Source organism: Alexandromys fortis, unplaced genomic scaffold, assembly GCF_014885135.2.
Source record: "Alexandromys fortis isolate MF-2015 unplaced genomic scaffold, M_Fortis_MF-2015_v1.1 scaffold_74, whole genome shotgun sequence".
Classification (NCBI taxonomy): Eukaryota; Metazoa; Chordata; class Mammalia; order Rodentia; family Cricetidae; genus Alexandromys; species Alexandromys fortis.
In genome coordinates, this window is record NW_026068008.1 from 7,903,773 (window position 1) to 7,929,142 (window position 25,370).

Genomic DNA, 25,370 nt, shown 5'->3' on the forward strand with positions numbered 1-25,370 from the left:
ATATATCACAGTCTAGACAGCAGACAGAAGGTCAATGCTTCTGGAACAGAAACAGAAATATAGGTGATATTGGAGACAGAATGTAGCCACAAGTAACAGAGTGTCTCAACTATGAAATGCTTCAGATTGGTTCTAAGTACAATAGAGAGCTTGGAATGTTTCAAGCATTATATAGAGACCAAAAATATATCCAATGGGTCATAGTAGCTGCAAGAGAAAAATGTTCAGCTGGGAACCAAAGGTAGAATATGCAAAACCAAGCAAGATGTTTGGTGATACCACTGCAGGTATGTTTTGCAAGCAGAGCCAACAAGACTACGAGAACTTTGGATGTGTTCTGTAAGAGAAAGAATGGAGTAAAGCATCTTGATTTTGTCATCTGTTAGCAGTAACTAGAGTTTTTTTTTATGTATTTGGTAATCTGAATATGTCTGGCTGAAAAACTCAATTCTGTGTATTGTTTAGGTGGCTAGAGCACATCTTATCTGGTCCTCACCCAGGGTAGTACAGACACCTGTGCTGGTTGAGCATAATTCTCCACTTAGCCTTTTCTTGGGACTAGTGAAGATTGTTATGCTAAGGTGAACTTAAAGTAGCCAATACTCTTATATGGTGACTTAGTTCAAGAAGGAGAAAGGAATTAGGACATAATATACACCTGCAAATCCAAAAAATCAGGAAGCTTATCCAAGAGGATTCATGACTTGCAAAATGCCACATTTTTTTCCATGAAGGAAAGTGAGAAGAACTCTTGATATGCAGAAGAAAGGAACTATTTACTGATGATCAGATTGCATAGCAGACCTATTTTCTGAGTTGTCGGAGTAAGTATCTGGACCTACAGAGTCTTGTTAGTATGGCAGTGAAATTTTGTAGAAGATAGAGGAGGCTGTGGATCATGAACATTGTTCAGGTCTGGAACATGTCAAAATTAAGATGTCTATAAAACATCTGAGTGAAGATGTCAAGTACAGAGTTTAATATCAAGTCTGTAACCAGGAAAAAGGGTCTGGACTGGATGTTTACATTTGGAAATCAACATTGTATAAATAAAATTCAAATCCTTGAGAATGGGTCAGAAAAGAGAGTTGACAAGAGAGTTCCAAGCCCTTAACTCTGCAGTCCCTATACATGAAGAATGAACAGGAATACTCAAAGGGAACAGTTATTAAGGCACTTTGAGAGGTATGAAACCAGTCAAAAATGTTTTCAGTAAGAATATATTGAGTCAAATGTCCTTCAAAGTTCATGTAAACTTAAAATTCATTATGGACTCTGCACTGTGGAAGCTATTTAAAAGTTTTGGAAAAAAAAAAAGAAGCAAATCTTTATATCTGCCAAATTTAGTCTACGGGTTAGTACAGAAAAAAATAAGAGAAGGTGTACCCTAGAGTCACAGACTTAAGTGTTTTTTTAAGACAGCTACAGATACAGTGGGAGAGAGAATCTATTTACATTGTCAGTTATCTAGGAAACTGAATTTCTTCCAGGCTCAAGGGACTTGCTTAGGAAATTAGCACTGCCCAATGTAATCAACATAAGGCGGGGAAGATCATTTTAGTCTAGGTTGGAGTGATGACTCAATGTTTAAGAACATTGACTGCTCTTCTAGAGGATTTTGGTTCAAGTCCCAGCATCCTATATGTCAGCTAACAACTACCTGTAACTCCAGTTGAAGGAGATCTGATGCCATCTTCAGGCATCTAAGGACATTACTTGCACATGGTACACAGACATACCTGTAGACAAACACCTATTCACATCAAAATAGATTTTTTTTAAAGACAGGGTTTTCCTGTAATTTTGAAGCCTGTCCTTGAACTAACTCTTGTAGACCAGGCTGGCCTGGAAGTCACAGAGATCCGCCTGCCTTTGGCTCCCGATTGCTGGGATTAAACGTGTACAACATCACTGCCTGGCTCAAAATAGATACAGTTTAAAAATTAGAGATAATAATTAATTATGAAATTAAGTGAAAATATTTTATTTCTTTTGCAATCTAAAGGTAGGTTGGTAGCTATATCAGAGAGGATTTGGGTTTACCAATGTAAGAACTCAGATTAATTTACCAGACCACTTGTCATGAAGACAAGCAACCCAGTAAACTGTGTTATTATTCTCAAATACTGTATCAAATTTTAGCCACAAATTCATCTGAAAGAGTCTTGTGCACTTTGATAAGAGAAGGGCAGAGTGTAACATTTAACCTGGTATCTGCAGTGTGTGAGACACAGTTGGAGTATATAGGATGGAAGGTAATAGACCACAGATGCCTCAGAGAGCAGATGTTACTGCTTTTCCATCCTACTGTATGTTATTGACACGTATGTGCGAATCAGCATTCGTAGCATTCATATGTGCCAAAACTTATCTTGACTGGTTACCACATGAGTACATAGAGTTATACTAACTCTAATATCTTCATTTTAAAATGTAGAACAAAGACACATGACTCCAGAATTGTGTAGTGAACAGGACTGAGGATTGAGATCTAAAAACAAGACAACTTAGTGACTGATGGTCTATTTCTCCACTTTTCACACCAGAAGACGGTGATCTTTAGGATTTATCAGCCACTGGCAAGTAACTAAAGATAGAGACAGCAGAGAAGTCATTTGCTGCTTTTCTTGTGTTCCTCTTCTCACATCCTAGGTTCAGAATGTCTATGAGCAAATGTTGGGTTGAAAACAATTGAATTTGAAAGTATTTTTTTAAGAATTGTTATTATTGCTGGTGTTGTGGTTTAATAGAAATGTCTGCACAACTCTGTGAATCACATCTACTGTGAAACTGTGAAGTTCATTCTACGGTCACATTGGAGAAAGATGTTCCAATCTGCTGTGGTCTAATGTTTTTTCCCATCCCCATGGAAGACCTGTGAAGTGTTTTTTTTTTTTTTTTTTTTTTAAGTGTTTTTGGCTCCCAAGAGAATATTAAAATAGTTAACAATCTTTTTTTTTTTGCCAGGAGGTGTTTTTGGAGCCCTTTCTTCCTTTCTTACTATAGTTACATCCTCTGGCAGAGTTATGAAAGAACATTATCCACTATTGAGAGGACATGATCCCTGCAGCCTCAATTTCCAATGAGGCAAAAGTCATGACTGTGAATGTTAAAAAACTCACTGAGCTTCTTTGCTGATCCCACAGCCATCTATTAATCTATCCCTGGGGACAGCAGTGCAGATGTGGTAACTGCAAATGAACCTTACCAAGGAATGTGATGGTAGCCCTCAGCAGAGATATCAATTGGGCATGAAAGCCCTTGAAAATGGTGTTACAGGAGGGAAAGGGCAAAGCTACTTTTTATCCAAAAGAAATTGAATTCACTGGAGAAGTATTCTACCAAAGTAATGAACAAGCTTGGTTTTCTAAGAATTGAGGATTAGTTTGAATACTTAATGTTCATCAAATAAATACATGAAGAAAGCACAAGTGTTCAGAAATATTAAGACTAGAGGCATGCTTTCTGTGATTATCATGTTCTTTGTATTTTTATCCTTAAATATGAAGAAAGATCAATCCTTTTTAATTTTTCTATTAGCTAAACATGTTAATGATGACAAATTTGCACACAAGAAGGTTTTAAGGATTAAATATGCTAAAATGCATTTTTCCATATTCAAAACTGTTTTTATATTTTTACATTGGAAGAGGTTGTATAAATTGGTTATTCTAAAGAATTTGAATATTTCCATCCTTTTGTAAGCCTGAGTAAAATTTTGTGTTTGCTATCAATACAACCTGTATAAATACATATTTAGACATCATTCCTTTTCTTCCTTAGCGCTTCAACAGACATAGGTTAATTATAGCCCTCTCACATTCTCAGACCTAAGAAGGTTTTACAGTTCTTGTCAGCACATTGTTCCCAGCAGCCATCATCAATTAATCAAAACTGACAAGAAAATTAGAGCTTCTTTGACCTGCCAGCTTTAGAGCATGCCAGCTCTTTGGGAGATGGCTGTTCTCATTCACAGCTTCCCAAGGGATCTGCTTACAGTCTGACCCAGAGCCTTTCTTTACCAACAACTTCTCAGTGTTGTTGACAGGACATGACTAAACAAGGAATGATCCCTACAATCCATTTTATCACTATGTCCTTGCAGGTTGTCACGACTAGAAAAATGATGTGGTTGGTACAAGAATCAACCATAAGTGTCTGTACCAAGCTTTGGTACTGTAGTATTTTGGGTTTTCAGTCAAATAAAGAAACCATCTGACAAGATGAACACCAGTGTCTGGGCAGAGCTGAGGAAGTCAGTGCTTATTTTACACCATGCTAGACTTTAAGGAATTTTTTTTTATTTTGTTTTGTTTTCCTAAGGAATCTTTAGTTCTTCCAAAATGATTATATCCTGGAATGAAAGTCCTGAATAGACAGCACGGGATCTTGAGAAACCCACTAATACTTTTTCTGTACACAAGAGCAGCTTCTCTTTTTGAAAATGTCTTTGTCAGTAAAGCAGTGTCTAAGCTGATTGATAAAAGTGTGTTATAGTTTAATACATGAAAGACATCAGATAGAAGAGATTTAAAACATCACTTTTTAGGTGTTCATCTTTTTTGTGAGACAGCATTGTTTGTTCATATTTCATTATTTACAAGAAAAAGCTTGTTTAAAGCGGTGCCTTGGCATAAAGAATGTGTTCTGTGTTTACAGGTAGAACACAAAAATTGATAATAATAATAATAATACATAAGCTAGAGTTTAAAAATCAAACTACTTTTCATCCTTAAAATTATTTTAGCACATTAAATTAGCCCATAACTAATAAGCAATCATCTAAAATATAACTCAGTGTGACCTGGACTATCTAACTTCTGAGGTCAGTTTGACTGAAGATAAGCTAATATGGCAGTTGTATTATTTTCATCTTCATAGAGGAGCAAAGAGTAGCTGGAAGTATTATATAGACTTTGGAATGACTCCTACAGTTGTCTAGGTTTACAACATGTACTTATTCATCTGATTTTAATTTATTTAGTCCTGAAAGCTGGGTTCACCATTATTTTCATTTTGTGGATGAGACAACTGAACCACAAAGAAAAGTTCCTTAGTTTTCCAAAGTCACCTAGTCAGACTAAAATTAATAAATGGCTTCTCAAACCTGTGTCCTACACGTGTTTACTATGTTCATATTAAATGTGCTTTTGGCTTCATATGTCACTACTAAAGGGAATGGATCAGATACTAGTGAACAGTACTTGGCATGTAAACTATAAGATTCTATCACTATAAAAAGCATTTTTCACTATTGTAGTACATATTTTATAATTTTAAGTGCTTATAAAATATTTTAGTTTTATAGAAAAGCTATAAGTTTTCAAAAGTGTTTCAAATTGTTTCTATAAAAACACAATAAGAATCAAAACTTAAGAGTGTGGGAAATCAAAATACCATCAGACAATGAGAAATTGGGTAATTGTTACTGATGCACAAACCATGTACACAGAAATAGTAAAAGATTTAAGAACAAAAAGTTACACTGGGTATAGATTTTTGAGTGAACTCATGTATTTTAGGACTTTGGCCTTTATTATATAAGTAAATAAAAAGGTCAGAAGCTGGCAAAGGTGTGAAAGTTTACTAGCAAACCATTCCTATGATTCTTTGCTAAATAATACATTAGATAAGATGGTGCATGCTTGTTATTCCTACATTGAGGAAGCTGAAACCAGGAGAATGAAGATTTCAAGGACAGTCTGGGGAACAAGATAACATCCTAAATCAGAAAAAGGAATGAATAATGGCCCAACTATGGGTACTTGAATTCAGTGACTTCACACTTTTGAGGAGGGTACAGTCTTAGCAGAAACTTTGCGATCACATTGGTACTTGTTAATAAATATATTTAAGGATAGCACATTGCTCCCTTCACTATGATTTTCAGAAAGTGCTCTGTTCATTGTAATGAGGTTGTATAGGTGGATCTGGACACAAGAAGACAGTTCTACTGGTATATGTGTTATTCTAGAGAACACTGAAGGATGAAAATCTGAGAGGATGACTATATAAAAGCCCACATGAAACCTGAGAATCATTTGAAGAGTGAATATTAAAACAAGAGGTTTAAGAACAGAAAGAAAAAGTCTTTTGACAACAAAATTAACCAAATTATGAAGAGCTACTGACAGCAAGTGAAAGCTAGACAGGAACTCTGAGAAAAAGTCCAGTATTTCTAATTTGTTGGCTTGAGTGGCTGAGTGTTAGGATTTCTAATATATACGAGGAAGATCAGACCAAAGGGAGATCATAAATTTCATTTGGAAACTCTCATGTTATAGGCTCTTAGCAAATGTTTGGTAGGTGTCCATGGTCACACACTGGAAGCAAACAATAAGAGGGACAGAAATCTCAGAATCAGAAATTAAACAAAGAGACATGAGAAATTGTGGTTTCTCAACAGAGAACATTAACATTGATCTAGAAGATGCAATGGTGCTATAGTTATTAAGGCAGAATGAAGTAGAAATTCAGGGTAGTACATCACAGGACTGGAAGTGGAAACTTTAGGGAGAGAACTCCTGAATTCAACTCTCAACAATGTATTGGCTGTGTGATTTTGAAAAGATATTTATAGGCTTTTATGCTTCTTCATATCTATAATAAGAATTACTTCACAGAATATTAGAAACTTAAAATAAGTTAGCAATTATGAAGTATTTTAAAGATGACTATTTTTATTAAATATGAATTTGTTTGTGGTTAATATAGTTTTAATCTCTTTAAATCTCCTTATTGATCTTAATTCTGTGCTCTACTTTAGTTCTTTACACTTGCCCAGTATTTTCTTCTAAAGGCGATGGTGTTTTTCTTTTTTTCTATTTCTAAATTCTCATGGGCCTGAATAAAGTATTATTAAATTCACCACCTTCTTCTTGTGGAAACTGAATCTTAAGAAGGATAAAATCAAACTCTTTTTACACAAAACAATTACTTTATAAAATCTCATAGACAGGTTCTCTCTGGGCATATCACAATGTAATCAATCACCTATTCCTAAGCACTAAAATGAGAAACGATTTTTCTCTGAAGTGATGTTTCTCATAGATTTTTTTCATTTGTATTGTTTCTTCAATCTTCGGAACTAAAATGATATTATTATATACTTTGTAGTTTGTGTTCAGTGTCAGTGGTCTCTTTTTAGCATAGACTCACACATAGCATCCTGATGTGGAATGTCCTTCTGTATATGTGTTGCTTTTATTGGTTAATGACTAAAACTTTTTGGGCCTATGGCTTAGCAGAGTAAAGCCATACTGGAAGAGATATAAAAAGACAGTAGGTGGAGTCAAGGAGAGGCCATGTAGCTGCCAAAGAAGGCAGACATCATGTAGTTGCCCAAGAAGTAAGAGGTAACAAACTATGAGCCTCATGGTAAAATACAAATTAATAGAAAAGGGTTAATTTAAGAGCTAGCTAGAAATATGACTGAACTGTTGGCCAAACAGTGTTGTAATTAATATAGTTTCTGTGTGATTATTTTGTCTGGGCAACCAGGAACCTAACAAGCAGTCTCCTCCTACAGCATCCAGTCAGTGCTAGAAATTGTGTAAGCTGCTCTAAGCAAACAATTTTCTATTTTCACAGTTGCACCTTAAATTCTTAAAGGTATATGCCATATAATTGGGCACCATGAGCATGGACAGTATTTCTGACAATGCAAGACTGGAGACATTGATTCAAAATTATGAACCTAAATTATGAACCTAAGTGTGGTATCAAACAGAGAACCATTCATTATGGACTGTTCTGACATTCTTTGGCAGTGCTGCCATTTAGGAGGTGTGTTACGCTGCTTAGGTCAATTTCTTCTTACAATTTCTTGTTCTGCTTTACCATGAAGATGCTTAGAAATCTTCATTGTACCCTCTATGTATATGAATCATAACCTCTAAGACTTAGCATAACTAATAGCCAATATCATCTTTTCTGTTTGGTTCATAGACCATATTAACACAGAAAGATGAGCTTTAAACTGCAACTAGTCTCTTTTCTCTGTAGAAGGATGCTTAAAAGAAATCTCATCTCAGAATTGAGAATAATAGATGGTTATTTATTTAGGGGTAGACTCACAAATCAGAATCCTCTGCTGGAACAGAAACAGAAACTGAATTCCACAGCCAGAAGAGAGTGGATGCATGCTTTACATGAGCAAAAACAGTATAAGAGACCAAGTCCCAGTGGGCAGGTAACGTGAAGGCTACAGGCTATAGGACTTTTCTACAGCACCTCCCCCTTTTGTTTAAATATGAGAGTTCTAAGCCTATTGCAAAATTATACACAATAAGAGAAAATATATTCAATAATTATCCTATCACATGAGTTTAAGTCTTATATAAAATATAACTTGGCCAAGTCATGAGAGAAAAGTAACTACAACTATTTAGTCTTCAACCCCATTGAAGATCTGACAAGGAAAATAATATTACTTGAGTAAGCAGGAAGTGCAGTCAAGCAACTTCAAAAATGTGCAACAAATGACAGAGACAACTGGCAACCTGGGCAATCACCCAAAGTTTCATTTGCATTGCTGAAGCAACCAACTTTGGATAAGGCCTAGAGTAACTGACAGGCCATTTTCAGAGGCAGGAAGTTTTTAAAAACCATCTTACCCTGTCTTGGCAAGATTTGACAGTCCTGCTTATACATTTCCGGAAACCATGTACCTTGTCAGTAGTTGAGGCAAGGGCAGTTCCTTGCCCAAAAGCCAATTTTGCCAAGAAGAAAATAAGCTCCAAATGGAGTGTCTTTGGTGCTCAACAATCTCTGGGGAATAGATCAATACTGATAGGAGCAATCATGTCTCACTTCAACAGAACCCTAAGTTATTTAAATGCAATATTCTAGAGCTCTTTGAAGTGGTTGAAGATTACCTATATATGCAAAATACAATCTCTATGTATCTAAAGAACCTGCTTAGTCTAGCTATAAGTATAACAAACATAGATGACTATTGATCTATAATTCTTAATACCTATATAACTTAAAGACTAAGAATTCATATTAGAATATTATATAGTAACAACTGTGCAACAAATGAGGACAATGACCTCAAAAATATAAACAGTATATAACTATCTTGATCAGAGGTAGAAATAGATATTGAAATATGATAAATATATCCTAAAATTATTTCAGTATACAAAAATGTTTTAAGCAGTGGTAGAAGCATGCATGCATATGATATGACAAAATAACTTTGCCTAGATATACAAATATGGTGGATGAAAATAGGAACATATATAATTAAGTTGGTATCAATATACAAGAATCTATACCAATGTAAATTTTTTGTAAATAATGGCTCACAAATATTCACTCTATTACTCACTATTATTATTAATGTGAGTATGTTCACACTAATCTATTATCACATCCAGTTTTTCCTTTATTTTTTAAAAAAGATCCCTGAGCCTACAAAATTTCCCCCTCCAGCCCCCAACCCTATACCAATTATAATCATCCCCTTAATGATACCCCTAACCCTGAGGATAAACTTTGCTGGGAGAGGGAACATCATCTTCTAGAATTACTTCCAGCTGTCATGGGGGTGATTTTTTTTTTCCCTATGGGATCCTGTGAAAGTAAAATTATGGTTAAGTTCCAAGATTACTAATTTGTATAATTGCAAATAGTCTCTGAGTATTTGGTAAAGTTTTTCTGAGGTTCTTATTTGGAGTTCTGGCCAGGATGTTGTAAAAAAAAAAAAAGTGCACAAAGTTGGAACCATCTTGAGGAGCTGGTACCCAAAAACAGGTCTTATATTAGCACTATCAGCATCATGATGTCATATCAACCAGGAGGAATTGTTGTTGTGGGGCCCCATCTTCTTCCTGGAAACTTCAAAGATTACTGCAGGAAAATTCATTGTTCATTGTGGAAAACTTAAATATTATTTATATATAGATATACAGGCATATATATTCAATGAAAGGTGTGATAGAGACAAAAAAGATATAAAGAAAAGTAATTTTTTTTCTAATTTTTTTTTCTTTCTGTCCCATACCAGATGGCTCTTGACTTAAGACAGAAACTCTGAATTTTTCTTTTAACAACATGCCTGGATGGAGAGAAGAACAGAGCCATCACCAGCTCCAAAACCAACCAACTCTGTATATTCATACACACACACACACACACACACACACACACACACACACACACGAGTTTAAATGTATGTGTCTCACATTGGGTTCCAGATGAAGAAGGATGCTTAAAAGAAATCCCACACTAGCTCAGAATTGAGAATAATAGACGATTATTTACTTAGAGGTTGACTCACAAATCAGAATTCTCTGCTGGAACAGAAATCAGAAACCAAATCCCACATCTGGAAAAGAGAGCAGAGGCATGCTTTACAGGGCATAAATAGTATAAGAGGCTATGTCCCAGTGAGCAGGTAACTTGTAGGCTACTGGCTGTAGGATTTTCCTACAGCACCTCTCAGCTGAAATCTCCATGACTGTGTGCCAGTGATAACTGTTGATATTACAAACGCAGAAATATAAGTGCTAAAATAAGTTAAGTTGATATAATTTTACTCATTATTGATCAGGGAAGAGATTGTAAATGAATTTTACTAGAAAACTAGAATATCAAAGACACCAAAGAAAACATGAAGTGTGTTTGTCTGGGCAACAAGTAAACTCTAACCTTGGGTATATTGTTTAGTGGGAAAAGGGTTGGGGAAGATGATGACACCTGAGGCACAGTGGGTGCATGCTTGAGAAACACTGGAAGATTCAGTTATCATTCAGTGGTCATGAAAAATTTTAAGAGATTTGGTGATAGGAAAGTGGTAGCTTAGAAGAAATTGTCACTAGGACAGAAGCTGAAATGCTAATATACAAAAAAAAAAAAATCGTCGGGCGGTGGTGGCGCACGCCTTTAATCCCAGCACTCGGGAGGCAGAGACAGGCGGATCTTTGGGAGTTCGAGGCCAGCCTGGTCTACAAGAGCTAGTTCCGGGATGGTCACCAAAGCTACAGAGAAACCCTGTCTCGAAAAAAAAAAAAAAATCAAATTACTATGAATTTCTAAGTCAGGGAGAAATCTTGCTATATATTCAAAGTAGCATGCATATTTTTTTAAAAAAAAGTTGTTTCCATTTCCTTCTAGAGAGATTATTACATAGCATGAGTAAATAAAAAGTATACATAGAAATATACTATAAAATATTGAAGAAAATGCTGCAAAACTGTGAACACATAGTCTTTGCTCCAACTCTTCAGTGTATTCCTGTGCACAAAAAAGATCCTGAAGTTTGTTGGCCTGCCAGTCTAGTCTTCATTGAGTTCTCTGCCAATGATGGACCTTGTCTCAAAAAAAAAAAAAAAAAAGAAATGGAAGGCTCCTGAGTAATGACACCAGTGCTTGTTCACTAGCTTTCAAGCATTTAAACATGAAATGTCTGTATTTAGTTAAAACTTATTAATATTGGCCTAATTTGGCCCATAATTGCATAAGAAATATATAAGAAAAATACATACCTGTCTTAAATCTCCTTGAGTATTGCTTCAGAATTGCCTAAAAACTGACTTGTTATAAAGAATGTGGAGATATCACGTGGAATCAGAAAATTAGCTGGAATCAGTTCTGTACCTTTTTATAGTTAGAAAAGTGAGCTGCGAAGGCCTTTAAAGTAGATTTGGAGATGTCACATCCAAACAGCCTTTCCATATTAGATACCACATTTGGGCTTTTTGCAGAAACAGGAAACAGGCAGATACTGGGACCCTATTCTATGACATAGCACATTCTTTTTCAGGGGTCTTACTCTTAGCAAATGATTGAGTGTGACACTTCTCCTCCCTTGTCACTGCAGAGTATATCCCCTGAGAATCAATCACCCAGCAAATATCCAAGAAAATGCACTATAGATATCCCTACTCTTACAACTAAATGTAGATAAATTAAAACATCTAGAATCAAATTGTTACTATTAACATAACTGGATATGGAGTACACCTAAGAATTAGACTCTAACTCTCACTGTAATACTGTCTATAAAAGCTTTATTCCCACTCTGAGGCTTTGACTTTACTTAACTGTGTCAAATCCGACTAGAACAATAACATGTATCTTTGCTATAATAGGCATATACATACACATATATAATATTTAGCACATATTATAACATATACTATATAATAAATATTAGGCATAAACACATTTCCATCCAAGCAGTACAATATTTTACCAAATCCATATAAAATCAAAGTTTGAATATATAGCTAACTATTATATTAAAATAAAGTTTTCATATTTTATAGGCTTGAATCAAAGGAGCCATTCCTGTCTGTTGGGTAAGTACACATCTAAATATTTTAATTATTGTTATTTTAGTTTAAATTAAAAGGGATTGCATAAATGACATTTCTATTCCCCTAGTATCATATTAACAGTCATAATTTGTCATTTCACCAAAAAAATAACTATTTTCCATATGGAAAAATCCTGACATTTTGTGACATCATACATTCAGCTAACTGATGAATAATGAGCCTTCTGTCTCCTATGAAGTTGTCCAAGTGTCTTAGTTAGGACTTCTATTATTACGAAGGGACACCATGACCAATACAACACTTATAAAAAAATTAATTGGCGCTAGCTTACAGTTTCAGAGGGTTAGTTTATTATCATCATGGAGGATGGCATGTAGGCATACATGGTGCTTGAGAAGGAACATCTTGTTCCACGGGCAAAAGGAGCAACTGTGCATCACACTGAATGCAGCCTGAGCAAAGGAGACCTGAAAGCTCATCCCCACAGTGACAAAATTCCTCCAACTATGCCATACCTATTCCAAAAATGCAACTCCTAATACTGCCACTCTGTAGAGGGGACATTTTCTTCCAAACCCCTGCAGTTAGTTATGATGAGTATTTTTATCATCCATGAAAGAACAACTCAGACTGATTTTGAAAATTCCTCTAAACTAGAGATTTGAATTCTTATTCTTTCTACCAATTATGTACTATTTCTTTTAAATCTGTTCTACTCCTTCCCCTGCCTCTGTGACTTATAGAGATAAGAAGTCCTAAGGCAGATAAATAAAAGGTAATACTTATCCTCTGGTGAGATATTGTCTTAGTGATGTTGTATGTCCCAATAATAATATAATGTTGGCAAGCAAAAGCATATACCATTCCCAGATTGTTAGTACTAAGAATAAACCATGTTTATTTTGTCTGATGTGTTAAATAACCATTTACTGATATACACAAATATCCTATGAAAGAACTTCACATGATCAGCATTGTGGTGAATGTATTAAAAGGCTGTATGATAAAACTAGTGTTATGTCATATTTTATTAGAAGAAAATCTTACTCTGTAGCTTGTATGCTAACTGATCATTCTCATGTAATGAGGATAGCCTTCAAAATACCCAGAGCAACTATTTTTATCATTCTGTTCACAATTGTAGAGTATTACTATTATCTACTGAACAATGTGGTTACCAATTCTCTTTCACTCATCAGTGCTTTTCAGTGTGTCTTTCACTACTTGAAAATCACAATAGTTGCTAGGGAAGGTGAATATGAAACATATGGTTTTAATGGAGAATTTCATGAAAAATGGAAGTTTGAATTGGTCTGATGATGAAAAATCATGACAGAATACTTTTGTCCTGCTTTGATGATAACCCCTTTTGTTAAAATATCTAACCCCAAAGAAATCTCATTTGAATTCATACACATCTGCCCTCTAGTCAAGAGTGATGAAATAGCTTTGCTTCATGCCTCACTTAATAACGTTGCTTTGCAGCCTTTTCTGTTCTCATTACTTTAGATGGATCCATCTTTTTCACTATATACCCTTCTTAAACAAAGGCTGATTCTAAGTAGTCTTTGTTTTAAGTTTATCAAGAGTTTAGTGCTCAACATTTCAGCAAGGAGACTAAACTACTCAAAATAAGCACAATGTAAAAATAAGGAAATACTCAAGTTGGGAATATTGGCATGACACTAACAATGTATTGATGATTTCTGCATACCTCTTAAAAACAAAAGGTTTCTTCTGACGGCATATTGTTATTTACAGATGAATATCTCCATTTCCCTATAAGATATTTATTTTTAATAATATTTCCCTAAAATACACATGTATCTTGCTCTTTCCTCTGTTTAATAACCTCTTACCAACAAAAAATACTTATGAACTCAGTAGACACCAGGAACTCTGAAAAACACATGTTCGATTTATGAATTAATACTTAATCACACAATGAAATAAATAAATGCATCTGTACAGCTCATATATTAGTTGAAACATGGGAAGCAATGTTACATTTGCTTTCAGTATGTTACATTTCAAAATGTTACTTTGCTTTCAATAAAACCCATGTGAATTATATTAGCTTAAAAGCATTCTAAATATTGCATGTTTTTGTCCATCATCCATCAATATATAAAAGAATCTGTCAATATGTGTTCATAAAAGTATCCTTGGCTTTCGTTGTCTATAATAGTTGCTGCTAGCTGCATTCATTTAGACAATTTCTTAAAGCCCCAAAAACTGGAGATTAAACAAGATATTTTGAATTAAACACTGAGAACTATTCTTGACTCATTGATGTAATAGGAGCAGTGGGGCTGTGTCCCCAGCACCCCGGTCCCCTCACTAGCTTATGCCGCGAAATAACAACACACAAATTGTATTCTTTTAAACACTGCTTGACCCATTAGCTCTAGCCCTTACTGGCTAATTCTGATATCCCGATCAACCCATCTCTAATAAACTGTGTAGCACCGGTCTTACTGGGAAAGATTCAGCCTACATCCATCCTGGGTCGGAGCTTCATCGCGTGTGCCTCAGAGAGCAGAGCTATCGCGTCTGCCCGGGAGAGGGGAGTATGGCATCTCTGAGCTCACTTCCTCTTCCTCCCAGCATTCTGTTCTGTTTACTCCTCCCACCTATGTTTTAACCTATTGGGGCCAAGCAGTTTCTTTATTGCTTAACCAATGAAATCAACAGATTGATATATGACACTCCCACATAAAGAATTGTTTAAAAATGTCAACTTTTCTGACAGTTCTTCAGGGTATAGGACTAGTTTGCTTAAAAACTCAGTCAGGTATCATTGCAACTTCTTTGAGTCACATGTAGAAGCCTAAATAAATAAATAAATAAAAGATATATATATATATATATATATATATATATATTCACATAATATGGAAATAATATAAATTCATATTATTACTCATATGTAGATATGACTTTAGGTAAAACATATTAACATTATTACTTATCTCACTTTCTTTGCAAGATAAGTAACTGGTTTTAAAAACATTTTTGAAATATTAAATTTCAGAAAAATTAGTTAAACTTGGTTTTCTGATGCTTTGCTTTATAAGACATTAAATAAATAGTGATTGTAGAAAAGAAATGGAGAAAACAAAAGTCAACTTTGCTTTTAGAACAATAAGAACAAAATTATTTTCTACAGAATCTAAGAAAAAACTTATTTAAACATAGTCTTGCCCTTAAAAAACCTTTCCATGCTCTTCTAATGTAACACAAATGTAAGAGGAAGCATCCATCTTGGTACATGAAGTTTGAGGTTCACACTGTAGGCATAGAATGATCTTTCTGGAAAATCCATACATTTTCCTCAGGTGCCAAGCACTCTGACTGTTGACAATTGGAGATGCTCCTTGCAAAATGGTCCCTAACTATTTGCAATCTTGATACTGAATTTAGATATTCAGTATACTTCAGCTGTTATAAGAACTCTGTTAAACCTTGAAATTCTTATTGAGTTCAAGAATTGTTATACTATTCCAAGTTTCATAGACAACCTTAGTCTACAGGTATTATATATCATGACACTATTGGATCTGTGTTTTACAGGTCACAATTCTGTGAATAGATTTCCTTGATCTGAGTGCCAAATTGGCATTTCCTAGATAACTAACTTGGAAAACTGGTTAGCTCTTCATGAATCTGTTTTTCAGCTTATGGTAATCTATAATCAATATGGTTATGATCATTACATCTCCCTCATATTATTAAGACAATATTTGACAAAGAGTGAAAAAGAAATGAATACCAATTTCTATTAACATTTTGTGAAATGATCAATGAAGTCATTAATCTTTGCCAAAGAAGTAAGTTTTACTGAATCATAGTAATTCTAAAATGATAAAATACAAGTGTCTGAATATTATAGAAGGGCAGTGGTAATAGTGAGTAATGGAAGAAAGGTTCCCAAAGAATGAAATCAGCAAGACTTTTTTATTGGCTGCTTATGATATGGATAGTCTCCAAAAAATATAGCTGAGAAAATTTAAAACAATGACATAAAGAGATGAAGACAAACCCTGAACAAATATATCCAGCTGTATGCAAAGCATAGATTATCATTTTCAATTTTTATAATAGAAATACAGACAGTAGAAAATTATTTTGATTTCTAGTTTTCATTAAGGATCAGAAAAATGTAAAGGTAGAATTGTACAAATGTGTGCTAATCATTTAAGAATTGAGAGGTTTTTTTTTAAATTTGGCATAGCAAACTTAAAACCATTGAGCAGAAAATTAGAAAAAATTCCAAGATACAAATGAAATTTATATTCATGTTTATGGAAAGAAATCTTTTAGTATTTTTATGTGAAGAATGGCTTTCCTGGGAGAAAACATTGGGCATGTTGCAGGAAAGAGGTTACTGTGCCAAGCCCAGCATTTAATAGTAAGATTAAGATTCACAAAAAGATAGGAGAAACCAAAGACTGGCAAAATTTATAACAAAAGACTGAAGTTTTCAGTTAGTAGGTGAAATGAACCAATTTTAGTATGCATGGCCATGGGCGTGCCTTTTGATTACAGCTTAGGAATAACATTGTCTAACGGAGGTCATCATAAGATCACTTAAAACTAACTACAGTACTTTGGACAGATGTGAGAAGATATAAGATAGAAATGAACAACCTAACAATGAAAAGTGCCTGTTGTAATCATGTTCTTTCAGCGCATCAGAACAGACAAGTGTCAGAATGGTAGTTTGTTTCTCTGTTGCCCTGCATTGGGCCAAGTTGACAATCTAAGCTATAATCCAGCTGCACTATAGATACTGAGAGAAGGTTAATAAAATATTGCCCTTAATATTTAAACATAACCATCTGGAATCACTGATGGGCAACTTAGTGCTTGTCTTTTGATAGTGTAAATGTAATTTTCTATACCTCTCCAAGGAAAACAGGAATAAAGAGATAAAGCCAATTATCTTCTTCTACAAATCCATTTTTGTTGTTTTATAGACTCAAACAACACAAAATTAGTGATTTCTTTAGCAACTGCACTTGCCTCATTTTTTCCCAATGCCCCCAGGCTACTTCTCTAGAGAGTACACAAAGTTTCAACAAAGCTATTTTTGCCATATGAAGCAGTTGTGCTTTCAGGTCTGATGTTCCAACTGTAATTTTAATTTATTAACCTGCTACTGAGAGAAATGCTATAAAAAAACAACATTTGAAAACTTAAACCCATCATTTATTTCTCCACCTGTCAATGACACTCTTCTGTATTTGTCAAAATCACTTAAACTGCACCATGATGGCACATAAAATATTACCAGTAAATTGGGTAATCAATCATGTGTGTGTACATTGTGACAGTAGTGTCTTGAAAACATGGGCCCCGGGACCCATTTTAAAGTTGCAGGAACTCATTACTCTTTAGTAATAAAACACAGTAGAAGCATCTTCAAGAATCTTCTTCAGTCTCCACAAAATAAAAAGTGTTGTAGGATATAGAGAAGCTGATTGTGAGTGAAATGGCTTTTATTTCTTTCGTAAAATTTTCTCCTCTGGGAAAAAGAAATAATTGCAAATTATAGCAGAAAGGAAAATAGTTACATGGAGAGAGGAAAATGTATAGGATCATTAAACAGATTTATTTAAGTTCTTTTTGTAAAGAAAATAGTGGTGTACTACTTTATAACCACTGATATTTCAAAACAGTATTATCAGCACTGTGACTACTGTCTAATTTGTTCATATAATAAAATTTCACATTAACCCAAATTTCACAATCCATATTTGAGGATAGCTATTATTGCATAGCATAGGAAAATTCTCTCTCACAAAAATTGACATGAGAATGTTGTTCATCATTGGAAAAAGAGAGAGACAGAGAGAGAGAAAAAGAGAGAGAGGGAGAGAGACAGAGAGAAAGAGACAGAGACGGAGAAATAGTCTACATCTATGAAGATATAGATCTGCTGCTGTTGGACATGGAGCTTATCCTGGCGCTTCCGTTATTTTTATTTCATCAATTTCAAGACACTGCAAATAACATTTTCAAAGTACAGAAATAACTTTTGTTTCAAAAAGATTTTATACTGAATTCTGCAAAACAAGTTAGCTATCCTAGGGTAATTGATAACGGTTAAATAATTAGCCAAAGCCAGTGATTACATGTGCTTTAAGAACTTCTTATGACATACACATACACAAAGGGAACTTAGGGGATAACAGTCATCAACTATGTTTTGGCAGTTTCTCACTACGGTAGATATTAAAATAGACTGTTACAGATTCATAGGAATCTTGTTCTCTTAGATAAATGTTTTTCTAGATCTCATTCAAAACATGTCATCAGGCACTGCATGCCACATTCAATTCTGAAATGAATAGTGTGACTGTGGGTTAATGCACCAGTGGGCAACTCTTGATTACAATTTCCCCTTAACATTAATGAGAAGAATGTAAAAGATGATAATACATTTTTCCAGATCCTGGCTAAATTATCATATCATGAAGGCTAAAGTATTACAATAAAGTGTGTTATAACTCACTTGGATACTAAAAATCTTAAAAGACCCTTTAAAAGTGAACCATTCTAGGGAGGCATTTTAAAGGAAATCTGTAAATCATGAGCCTTTGATTGTCCATGTCAGTCTCAGCAGAGCTGAGGCAGGCTAAGAACTCAAGCTACTAAAGGAAGGCTGCCAAGTACAGATAAGGGAGGGCTCCATAAAAGAAGCAACCATTCCTGCTTTTGTTTCTCAAGCTGTCATCATGGGGTTTAAAGCTCAAGAGAAAACATGTAATATTATTGTTAGCCTTTGTGGAAGGGACAGCTATCTAATTTCATTAAGGACAACAATTTATTGTTTTATGGGGACTGAGTATGTGAAAATGTTATGTTATGATAAAAGTGGCTGCTGACACAAATCCAGGAGACAGGAATTATTTTCATCCATATTGTGAACAACTAAATGCAAAGAGAATTTATTGGACAATGTACACATTTATATTAACAACATCAGAAGAATTATGGTAAAATATATTTAGGTACGTACCTGCTATGTTTTCCTTTTCTGTAGTTTGGACAGCATTCATAATTATTTAACACATAAATCTCCAAAGTACAAAACATTGTTTGAAAATAAGAAGTGGTTAATTTGTTATTATTTCATTCTCTAATTCTACATCAGTGTGTGTTCGTGTGTGTGTTTATGTGTATATACATGTGTGTTATATGTGTGAATATATATTTTAACATGTGCATGTTGTCGGGCTCATGCCTGTGGGTACCCACTCATGTGAATATGTGCACGTGAAGGTTTAAGTTAATCATCCTCCATTGCTCTTTCATCTTTTTTTTTTTTTCACTGAGTTAAGGTAAATCCAGAGTTCACCATGTGGGCTAGTCTTGTCAGCTAACTTGATCTATGAATCCCTTTTCTCTGATCTCCTGTGGCTGGCATTACAGGTAGGCTGTCATGCCTATGAGGAACTTAATGGCGTTTTGAAAGGTTTTGGAATATTTGAACATTTGCATAACAAGCACCTCATTTTATTTTAATTTAATGTTATTGACAGGATTTTGGTCTTAATTTCAATATACCAGTGCAGTTATGTGTAAATGACATTTTTTTTTGCCAAGTCTTCTGTAGTTATATTGGTTAAAGTGATGAAAACTTGGGAAAGCCTACATATAAACAGTTTTATCAAAAGTTGAACACTTTATTAATAAAAGACATATGCCCATGAGCAGGAGCAGCTGTAGCAGTGAGTTTCATAGTAAATACAGAACTATTGGTATGAAGAATTGGGTTTTTATGTTGCATAATAGGGTCATTAAGGATTATTTGCAAAGTATCAGCCTTGGGTCTCATTTATGTAACATAGGCTTTCTCATGCATGCTATGTTATTTGTAGCTTACATACAACATCATCTAATAAGTGTCCAATTAGCATCTTACTCCTTACCCAAGGATGTTCATTCTATTATTAGAATAAACTACAAGTCACTTGCAGACATAATGATGCCTCTACTGGTGGCAAAAGAGACTTTCTCAAGATTTCCTATTTGCCATCTTGCTAACTTCATAAAACTTTTCTAATTAAAATCTTCAGGACTTCATTATCTGACTTAGACTCCTATTTCAATAAGGTATTACTTAGTAACTCCAGAAAGAAACCTGCTGAAGAGTTGTGGAACAGCTATTGGTCACAAAGCCAGTCACGTTTATTCTCTTTCCTGGAGACAGCCAGTAGTAACAATTGTCTGGTCAAAAGGAGCATAAGAAATATTGAATGGAAACTGAGTGCAAACAAACAAACAAATAAACATGACCATGTGAAGGAAAGTGTTGACGGCATTCCACCTTATTTTCATACTTCTCTTCTTCTCAACCTCTTGTTTCTCTACCTTTACCTCCTTTCGTCCTTTTCCCCTACTCCTTTCTACCCACCCTTTTTCTCTTTTCATTTCTCTCCTTTTCTAAGCTTTCTTCTATTTCAATTTGTTTTGTTCTTACCCACTGTTCTTCCATTCCCTTTGCTTCTGCATCACTCTTTCTTAATCATTGTCTTTGGAGTTGCTTTCAACAAAGAAAGTTTTTTTTTTAATTTCACCATTAAAAAGAAATATATACATATATGTACATATGTGTGTATGTATGTAAAGCATTTGTTAATTACTGGAAGCCATAATGATTAGTAGCACTTCAACTTAACCTCTGGTTCATAGTCAAATGCTAAGAAACAACAAGAAGAGCAAACCAAACCAAACCAAAACAAACAAACAAGCAAAGAAACAAGCAAACAAAAACCATAAATCCCAAAAGCAAAACATTCAAAAAATTTAGATCAGGAATGTAACTGGCCTGGTGAAAGTAAAGATCATCAAAAAGATATATGTCCCTCCCATTGGCTGTCAGGCCATTAAATCAATGGTTCAGAGGAACAGGCATTTTCTCAAAATACTCTTAGTTGGGGAAGAAAAGGGCCAACTTGTTACAGAGGAAGAATCTGCTTAGCAAATGACCTTACATGTAGTTCTGATACTTTTCATACCCTCTTTTAAGAGAGACTGGAGAATTCAGGTGATGGCTGTCAGACCAAGCGCTTGCCTCAGAATGAAACCACGTAAAAGCCAGGCAGTGTTTACTAGGGCCGCTAAGGTCTCATGATCCGGGCTTTAATCTAAAGTCTCTGGTGACCAGATGAAAATCCTCTCTTGGGAACAATAGGTTAGTCTTCTTTGAGAAGTCTAACAATCCCCATAGACATACAGACAGTTTGACCATACCAATATAGCCCTAAAATGTTACCATACTAAGCTCCCTTGAGACCATCATCAACAAGCCTAGAATATGTGTACATTATAAGCATACACACACACACACACACACACACACACACACACACACACACACACACAAGTACCAGAATTCCCCAACTAGGTTTTTGTGTTCTTACTCTGTAATATTACCAAGTACAAAACCATCCAATACTGATACATCCAAACATAGAGGAAGTGGCCTCAAAGGGAGTCAGAACTGTATGGAAATAGAGGTTATAAAGGAATTATCAAATAAAAGTGAAATAAAATAACTTTAAATGAAATCTAAATCAATAATACTAGAAATAGGTGAGTTTACCACATCTACATTTTATAACACATTGTAAGTGCAGAAAAAGGGAAACCCTTTTTTAAAATTAAAACTCCACAGGGGAAGACAGTCTAACAAAAGTTTATGTAAGTTTCTGGAGCAGAAAATATTAAGCTAATTTGTTAAGTGCCAGAAGTTACTCTGATGCCTCACATTCTAATCACCATCCTGTTTTAAATTGCATTGTATTTACTGAATAAACCCTTCATAATAACCACAAACAGCATAAAATATTTCAGAGTAACTCGAACAAATGGAAGACCTATATGACAAGAACTTTAAATCTTTGAAGAAAAGAATTGAAGAAGACACCAGAAAATGGAAAAATCTCCTATGCTCTTGGGTAGGTAGAATTAACATAGTAAAAAAGACAATCTCACCAAAAACAGACAGGAGGACCAATGGAACAGAATCCAGGACCTGGATATCAATCTACACAGCTGTGAACACCTGAAAAAGGAAAAGAAGCAAAAATTATAAAATGGAAAAAAAGAAAGCAAATTCAACAAATGGTGCTGGCGTAACTGGATATCAACATATAGAAGAATAAAAATAGATCCATATCTATCACCATACAAAAAACTCAAGTCCAAATGGATCAAAGACCTCAACATAAAGACAACCACACTGAAACTCACAGAAAAGGAAATGGGAAGTTCATTTCAATGCATTGGCACAGGAGACCACTTTCAAAATATAACCCCAGCAGCACAAACACTGAGAGAAACAATCAATAAATGGGACCTCCTGAAACTGAAAGGCTTCTGTAAAGCAAAGGATATGGTCAACAAGACTGGTGTGGGATGTCCTTCTGTCTATGTGTTGCTTTTATTGTTTAACGAATAAAGAACTGCATTGAGCCTATGAAAGGGAAGAACAGAACTAAGTGGAGAAAGCCGGGCCGTATGCTGGGAGAAAGACAAGCAGAGTCAGAGAGATGCCATGTAGCCCTGCCAAAGACAGATGCCAGAACTTCAGCTAGTAAACTACAGCCACATGGAGATACACAGATTAATAGAAATGGGTTAAATTGAGATGCAAGAGTTAACCAGTAAGAAGCTAGAGCTAATGGGCAAAGCAGTTATTTAATTAATACAGTTTTTGTGTGATTATTTTGGTTCTGGGTGGCCAGGAGAAACAAGCAGCCTTCTTATTACACAAGACAAAACAGCAGTCAACAAAATGGGAAAAGATCTTCACCAACCACAAAATATACAAAGAACTCAAGAAATTGGTCATCAAAAGAACAAACGATACAATAAAAAATAAAACAACAATAAACAAAATAAAACCAAATCAGAGTAAATACCTAAAAGGAGAACTCTCAACAGAGGAATCTAAAATGGCTGAAAGACACTTAAGGTGGCGTCCAACGTCGGGCTATTTTGCCCCCGACTCAAGCGCATAGCCTGCTAGCTAACACAGCACGCTCCCGGGTGTCATTTTCTTAGTTTATGACTAGGGCCCCAGGGCTGAGTCCGAGATACACTCTGCCTTCAGGCCCATAATATCCAGAGAGGCAGGCAGATCTCTGTGAGTTCAAGGCCGGCCAGGCAGTGGTGGCAAACGCCTTTAATCCCAGCACTCAGGAGGCAGAGACAAGCGGATCTCTGTGAGTTCGAGGCCAACCTGGTCTACAAGAGCTAGTTCCAAGACAGGCTCCAAAACCACAGAGACCACCACCGGCAGGAACCAGTCGTTGCAGGTAAGAGAAAAAATTTTCTTTTATAATTAAAATGTCTGAACACGTTACCATTCAAGAATTTAACAGTTTTTTTAATTGTACCATGTGGGAGATTTTACAAGAGGTGTCTATCACCCCACCTCTATGGATCTTTCTGGGATTCGTAGTTTTCCTTGGCACTATATGGTTTGATAATAGAAATATGATAAAGTCTTTACGAGCAGAGGTTGCACGCTTAAAAACAATTGAGAATGACAACAATCTTCTCAAGAATCAGTTTGAAGTTCTCCAGGAGGAGAACAGATCTTTGTTTAACATGACTCGATCAACTGAGGAAAATTTAAAAAAGGTACAGACTGATATTAAGGAGAAATTCATTACTATGGAAGAGGGAACAGCTGATTTGGATCGTAAGCTCCAGTCCCTTTCTGTAGGAACTGAAACATTAGTGGCTGATATTAAGGAGAAACTCATTACTATGGAAGAGGGAACAGCTGATTTGGGTTGTAAGCTTCAGTCCCTTTCTGTAGGAACTGAAATAGTAACTGAGAGAATCAAAACTGCTGAATGTGACTATCGGATTTTGTCTAAAGCTTATGACAGATTGGCAGAAAGATTGTCAATACAAGAAGGCACGGTTTATGCCATAAAAATTATGTCCAAAGATGAGAACTTATCTCTAATGGACAAACTTCATACTTTAGAATCCTCAATGAAGGCTTTGGAACATAATTCTGGACAGGAGATACAGACATTGCAGAAGGCAATGGTGAATAGAATTGAAAAGATTGAGGAATTTCTAAATTCTGATGAAGAAGAACAAACGGTAGAAAGGCAAATTTTAACTACATCTGTGGGTAAATCCCTCCGGGACAATTTCCACAAATCTCTACCTACAGCTCTACCTGCCTTTCCAGTAATAACAACAGAGAAGGTGATTGGTTCCAGAAACCCTAGGGTCATTAAGGAAGATACATGGGAGCATGTCCGTATGAATGATCTCAAAGAAATTAAACAGGCTGTCATGACTTTCGGGATGCATTCCTCTTTTGTTAAAGAGATGCTAAAGTCTTGGGCATCCACAAGCAGAGCTACGCCATTGGACTGGCTCCAGCTGAGCTCTGCAGTCCTTGAGAGTGGGCCGCACTTAAAATGGAAATGCTTGTTCAGGCAAGAGGCTAGACTTTTAGAACAGCAAGAAAAGGCGAAGGGAAGTGACATCTCCCTAGATAAAATTCTAGGCGAAGGACGCTTTTCTGACCCTCAGGAACAAGCTAATTTGGACGAAAACACACTCTCCATATGCACTACAGCAGCCTTAAGGGCTTGGGACAGGGTACAAGACCCAGGACAGAGAATGGAATCATTTGTCACAATTAAACAAGGTCTGAGAGAACCTTTTAGTGATTTTTTACAAAGACTTACTAAGGCTGTGCAAATAGGGATACCTGACCCTGACGCAAGACGTATAATGATTGAGTCTTTGGCTTATGAAAATGCAAATGTGGAATGCAAAAAGATTTTGGGGCCTTTAAGGTTCAGATCAGCACCCTTGGAAGAATGGGTCTTGCATACACTGGATGTTGATACATTTGATTATGGCACTGAAGCATGGGTAGAAGAAGCAATTTCCAATGGTAAAAGGAGACACCAGAATACCAAATGTTTTAATTGTGGCAAAATGGGTCATATGAAAAGGAATTGTAAACAACGGATCTTCAGAAATAATAATAATGCATCTTCTAGAAATAACAGAAATAGGAGGACTCAGCCT

The 25,370-nt window shown here is 35.4% G+C and overlaps 1 protein-coding gene across 1 annotated transcript in view; it reads left to right on the top strand.

Annotated features, from left to right (window-relative positions):
• Ralyl (RALY RNA binding protein like) overlaps positions 1 to 25,370 on the top strand; it is a 423,647-nt gene that overhangs the window by 274,137 nt on the left and 124,140 nt on the right. Inside the window, exon 3 of the mRNA XM_050161774.1 lies at positions 12,276 to 12,308. Coding sequence (XP_050017731.1) covers positions 12,276 to 12,308 — 33 coding nt within the window. The remainder of the gene's footprint in view (positions 1 to 12,275; positions 12,309 to 25,370) is intronic.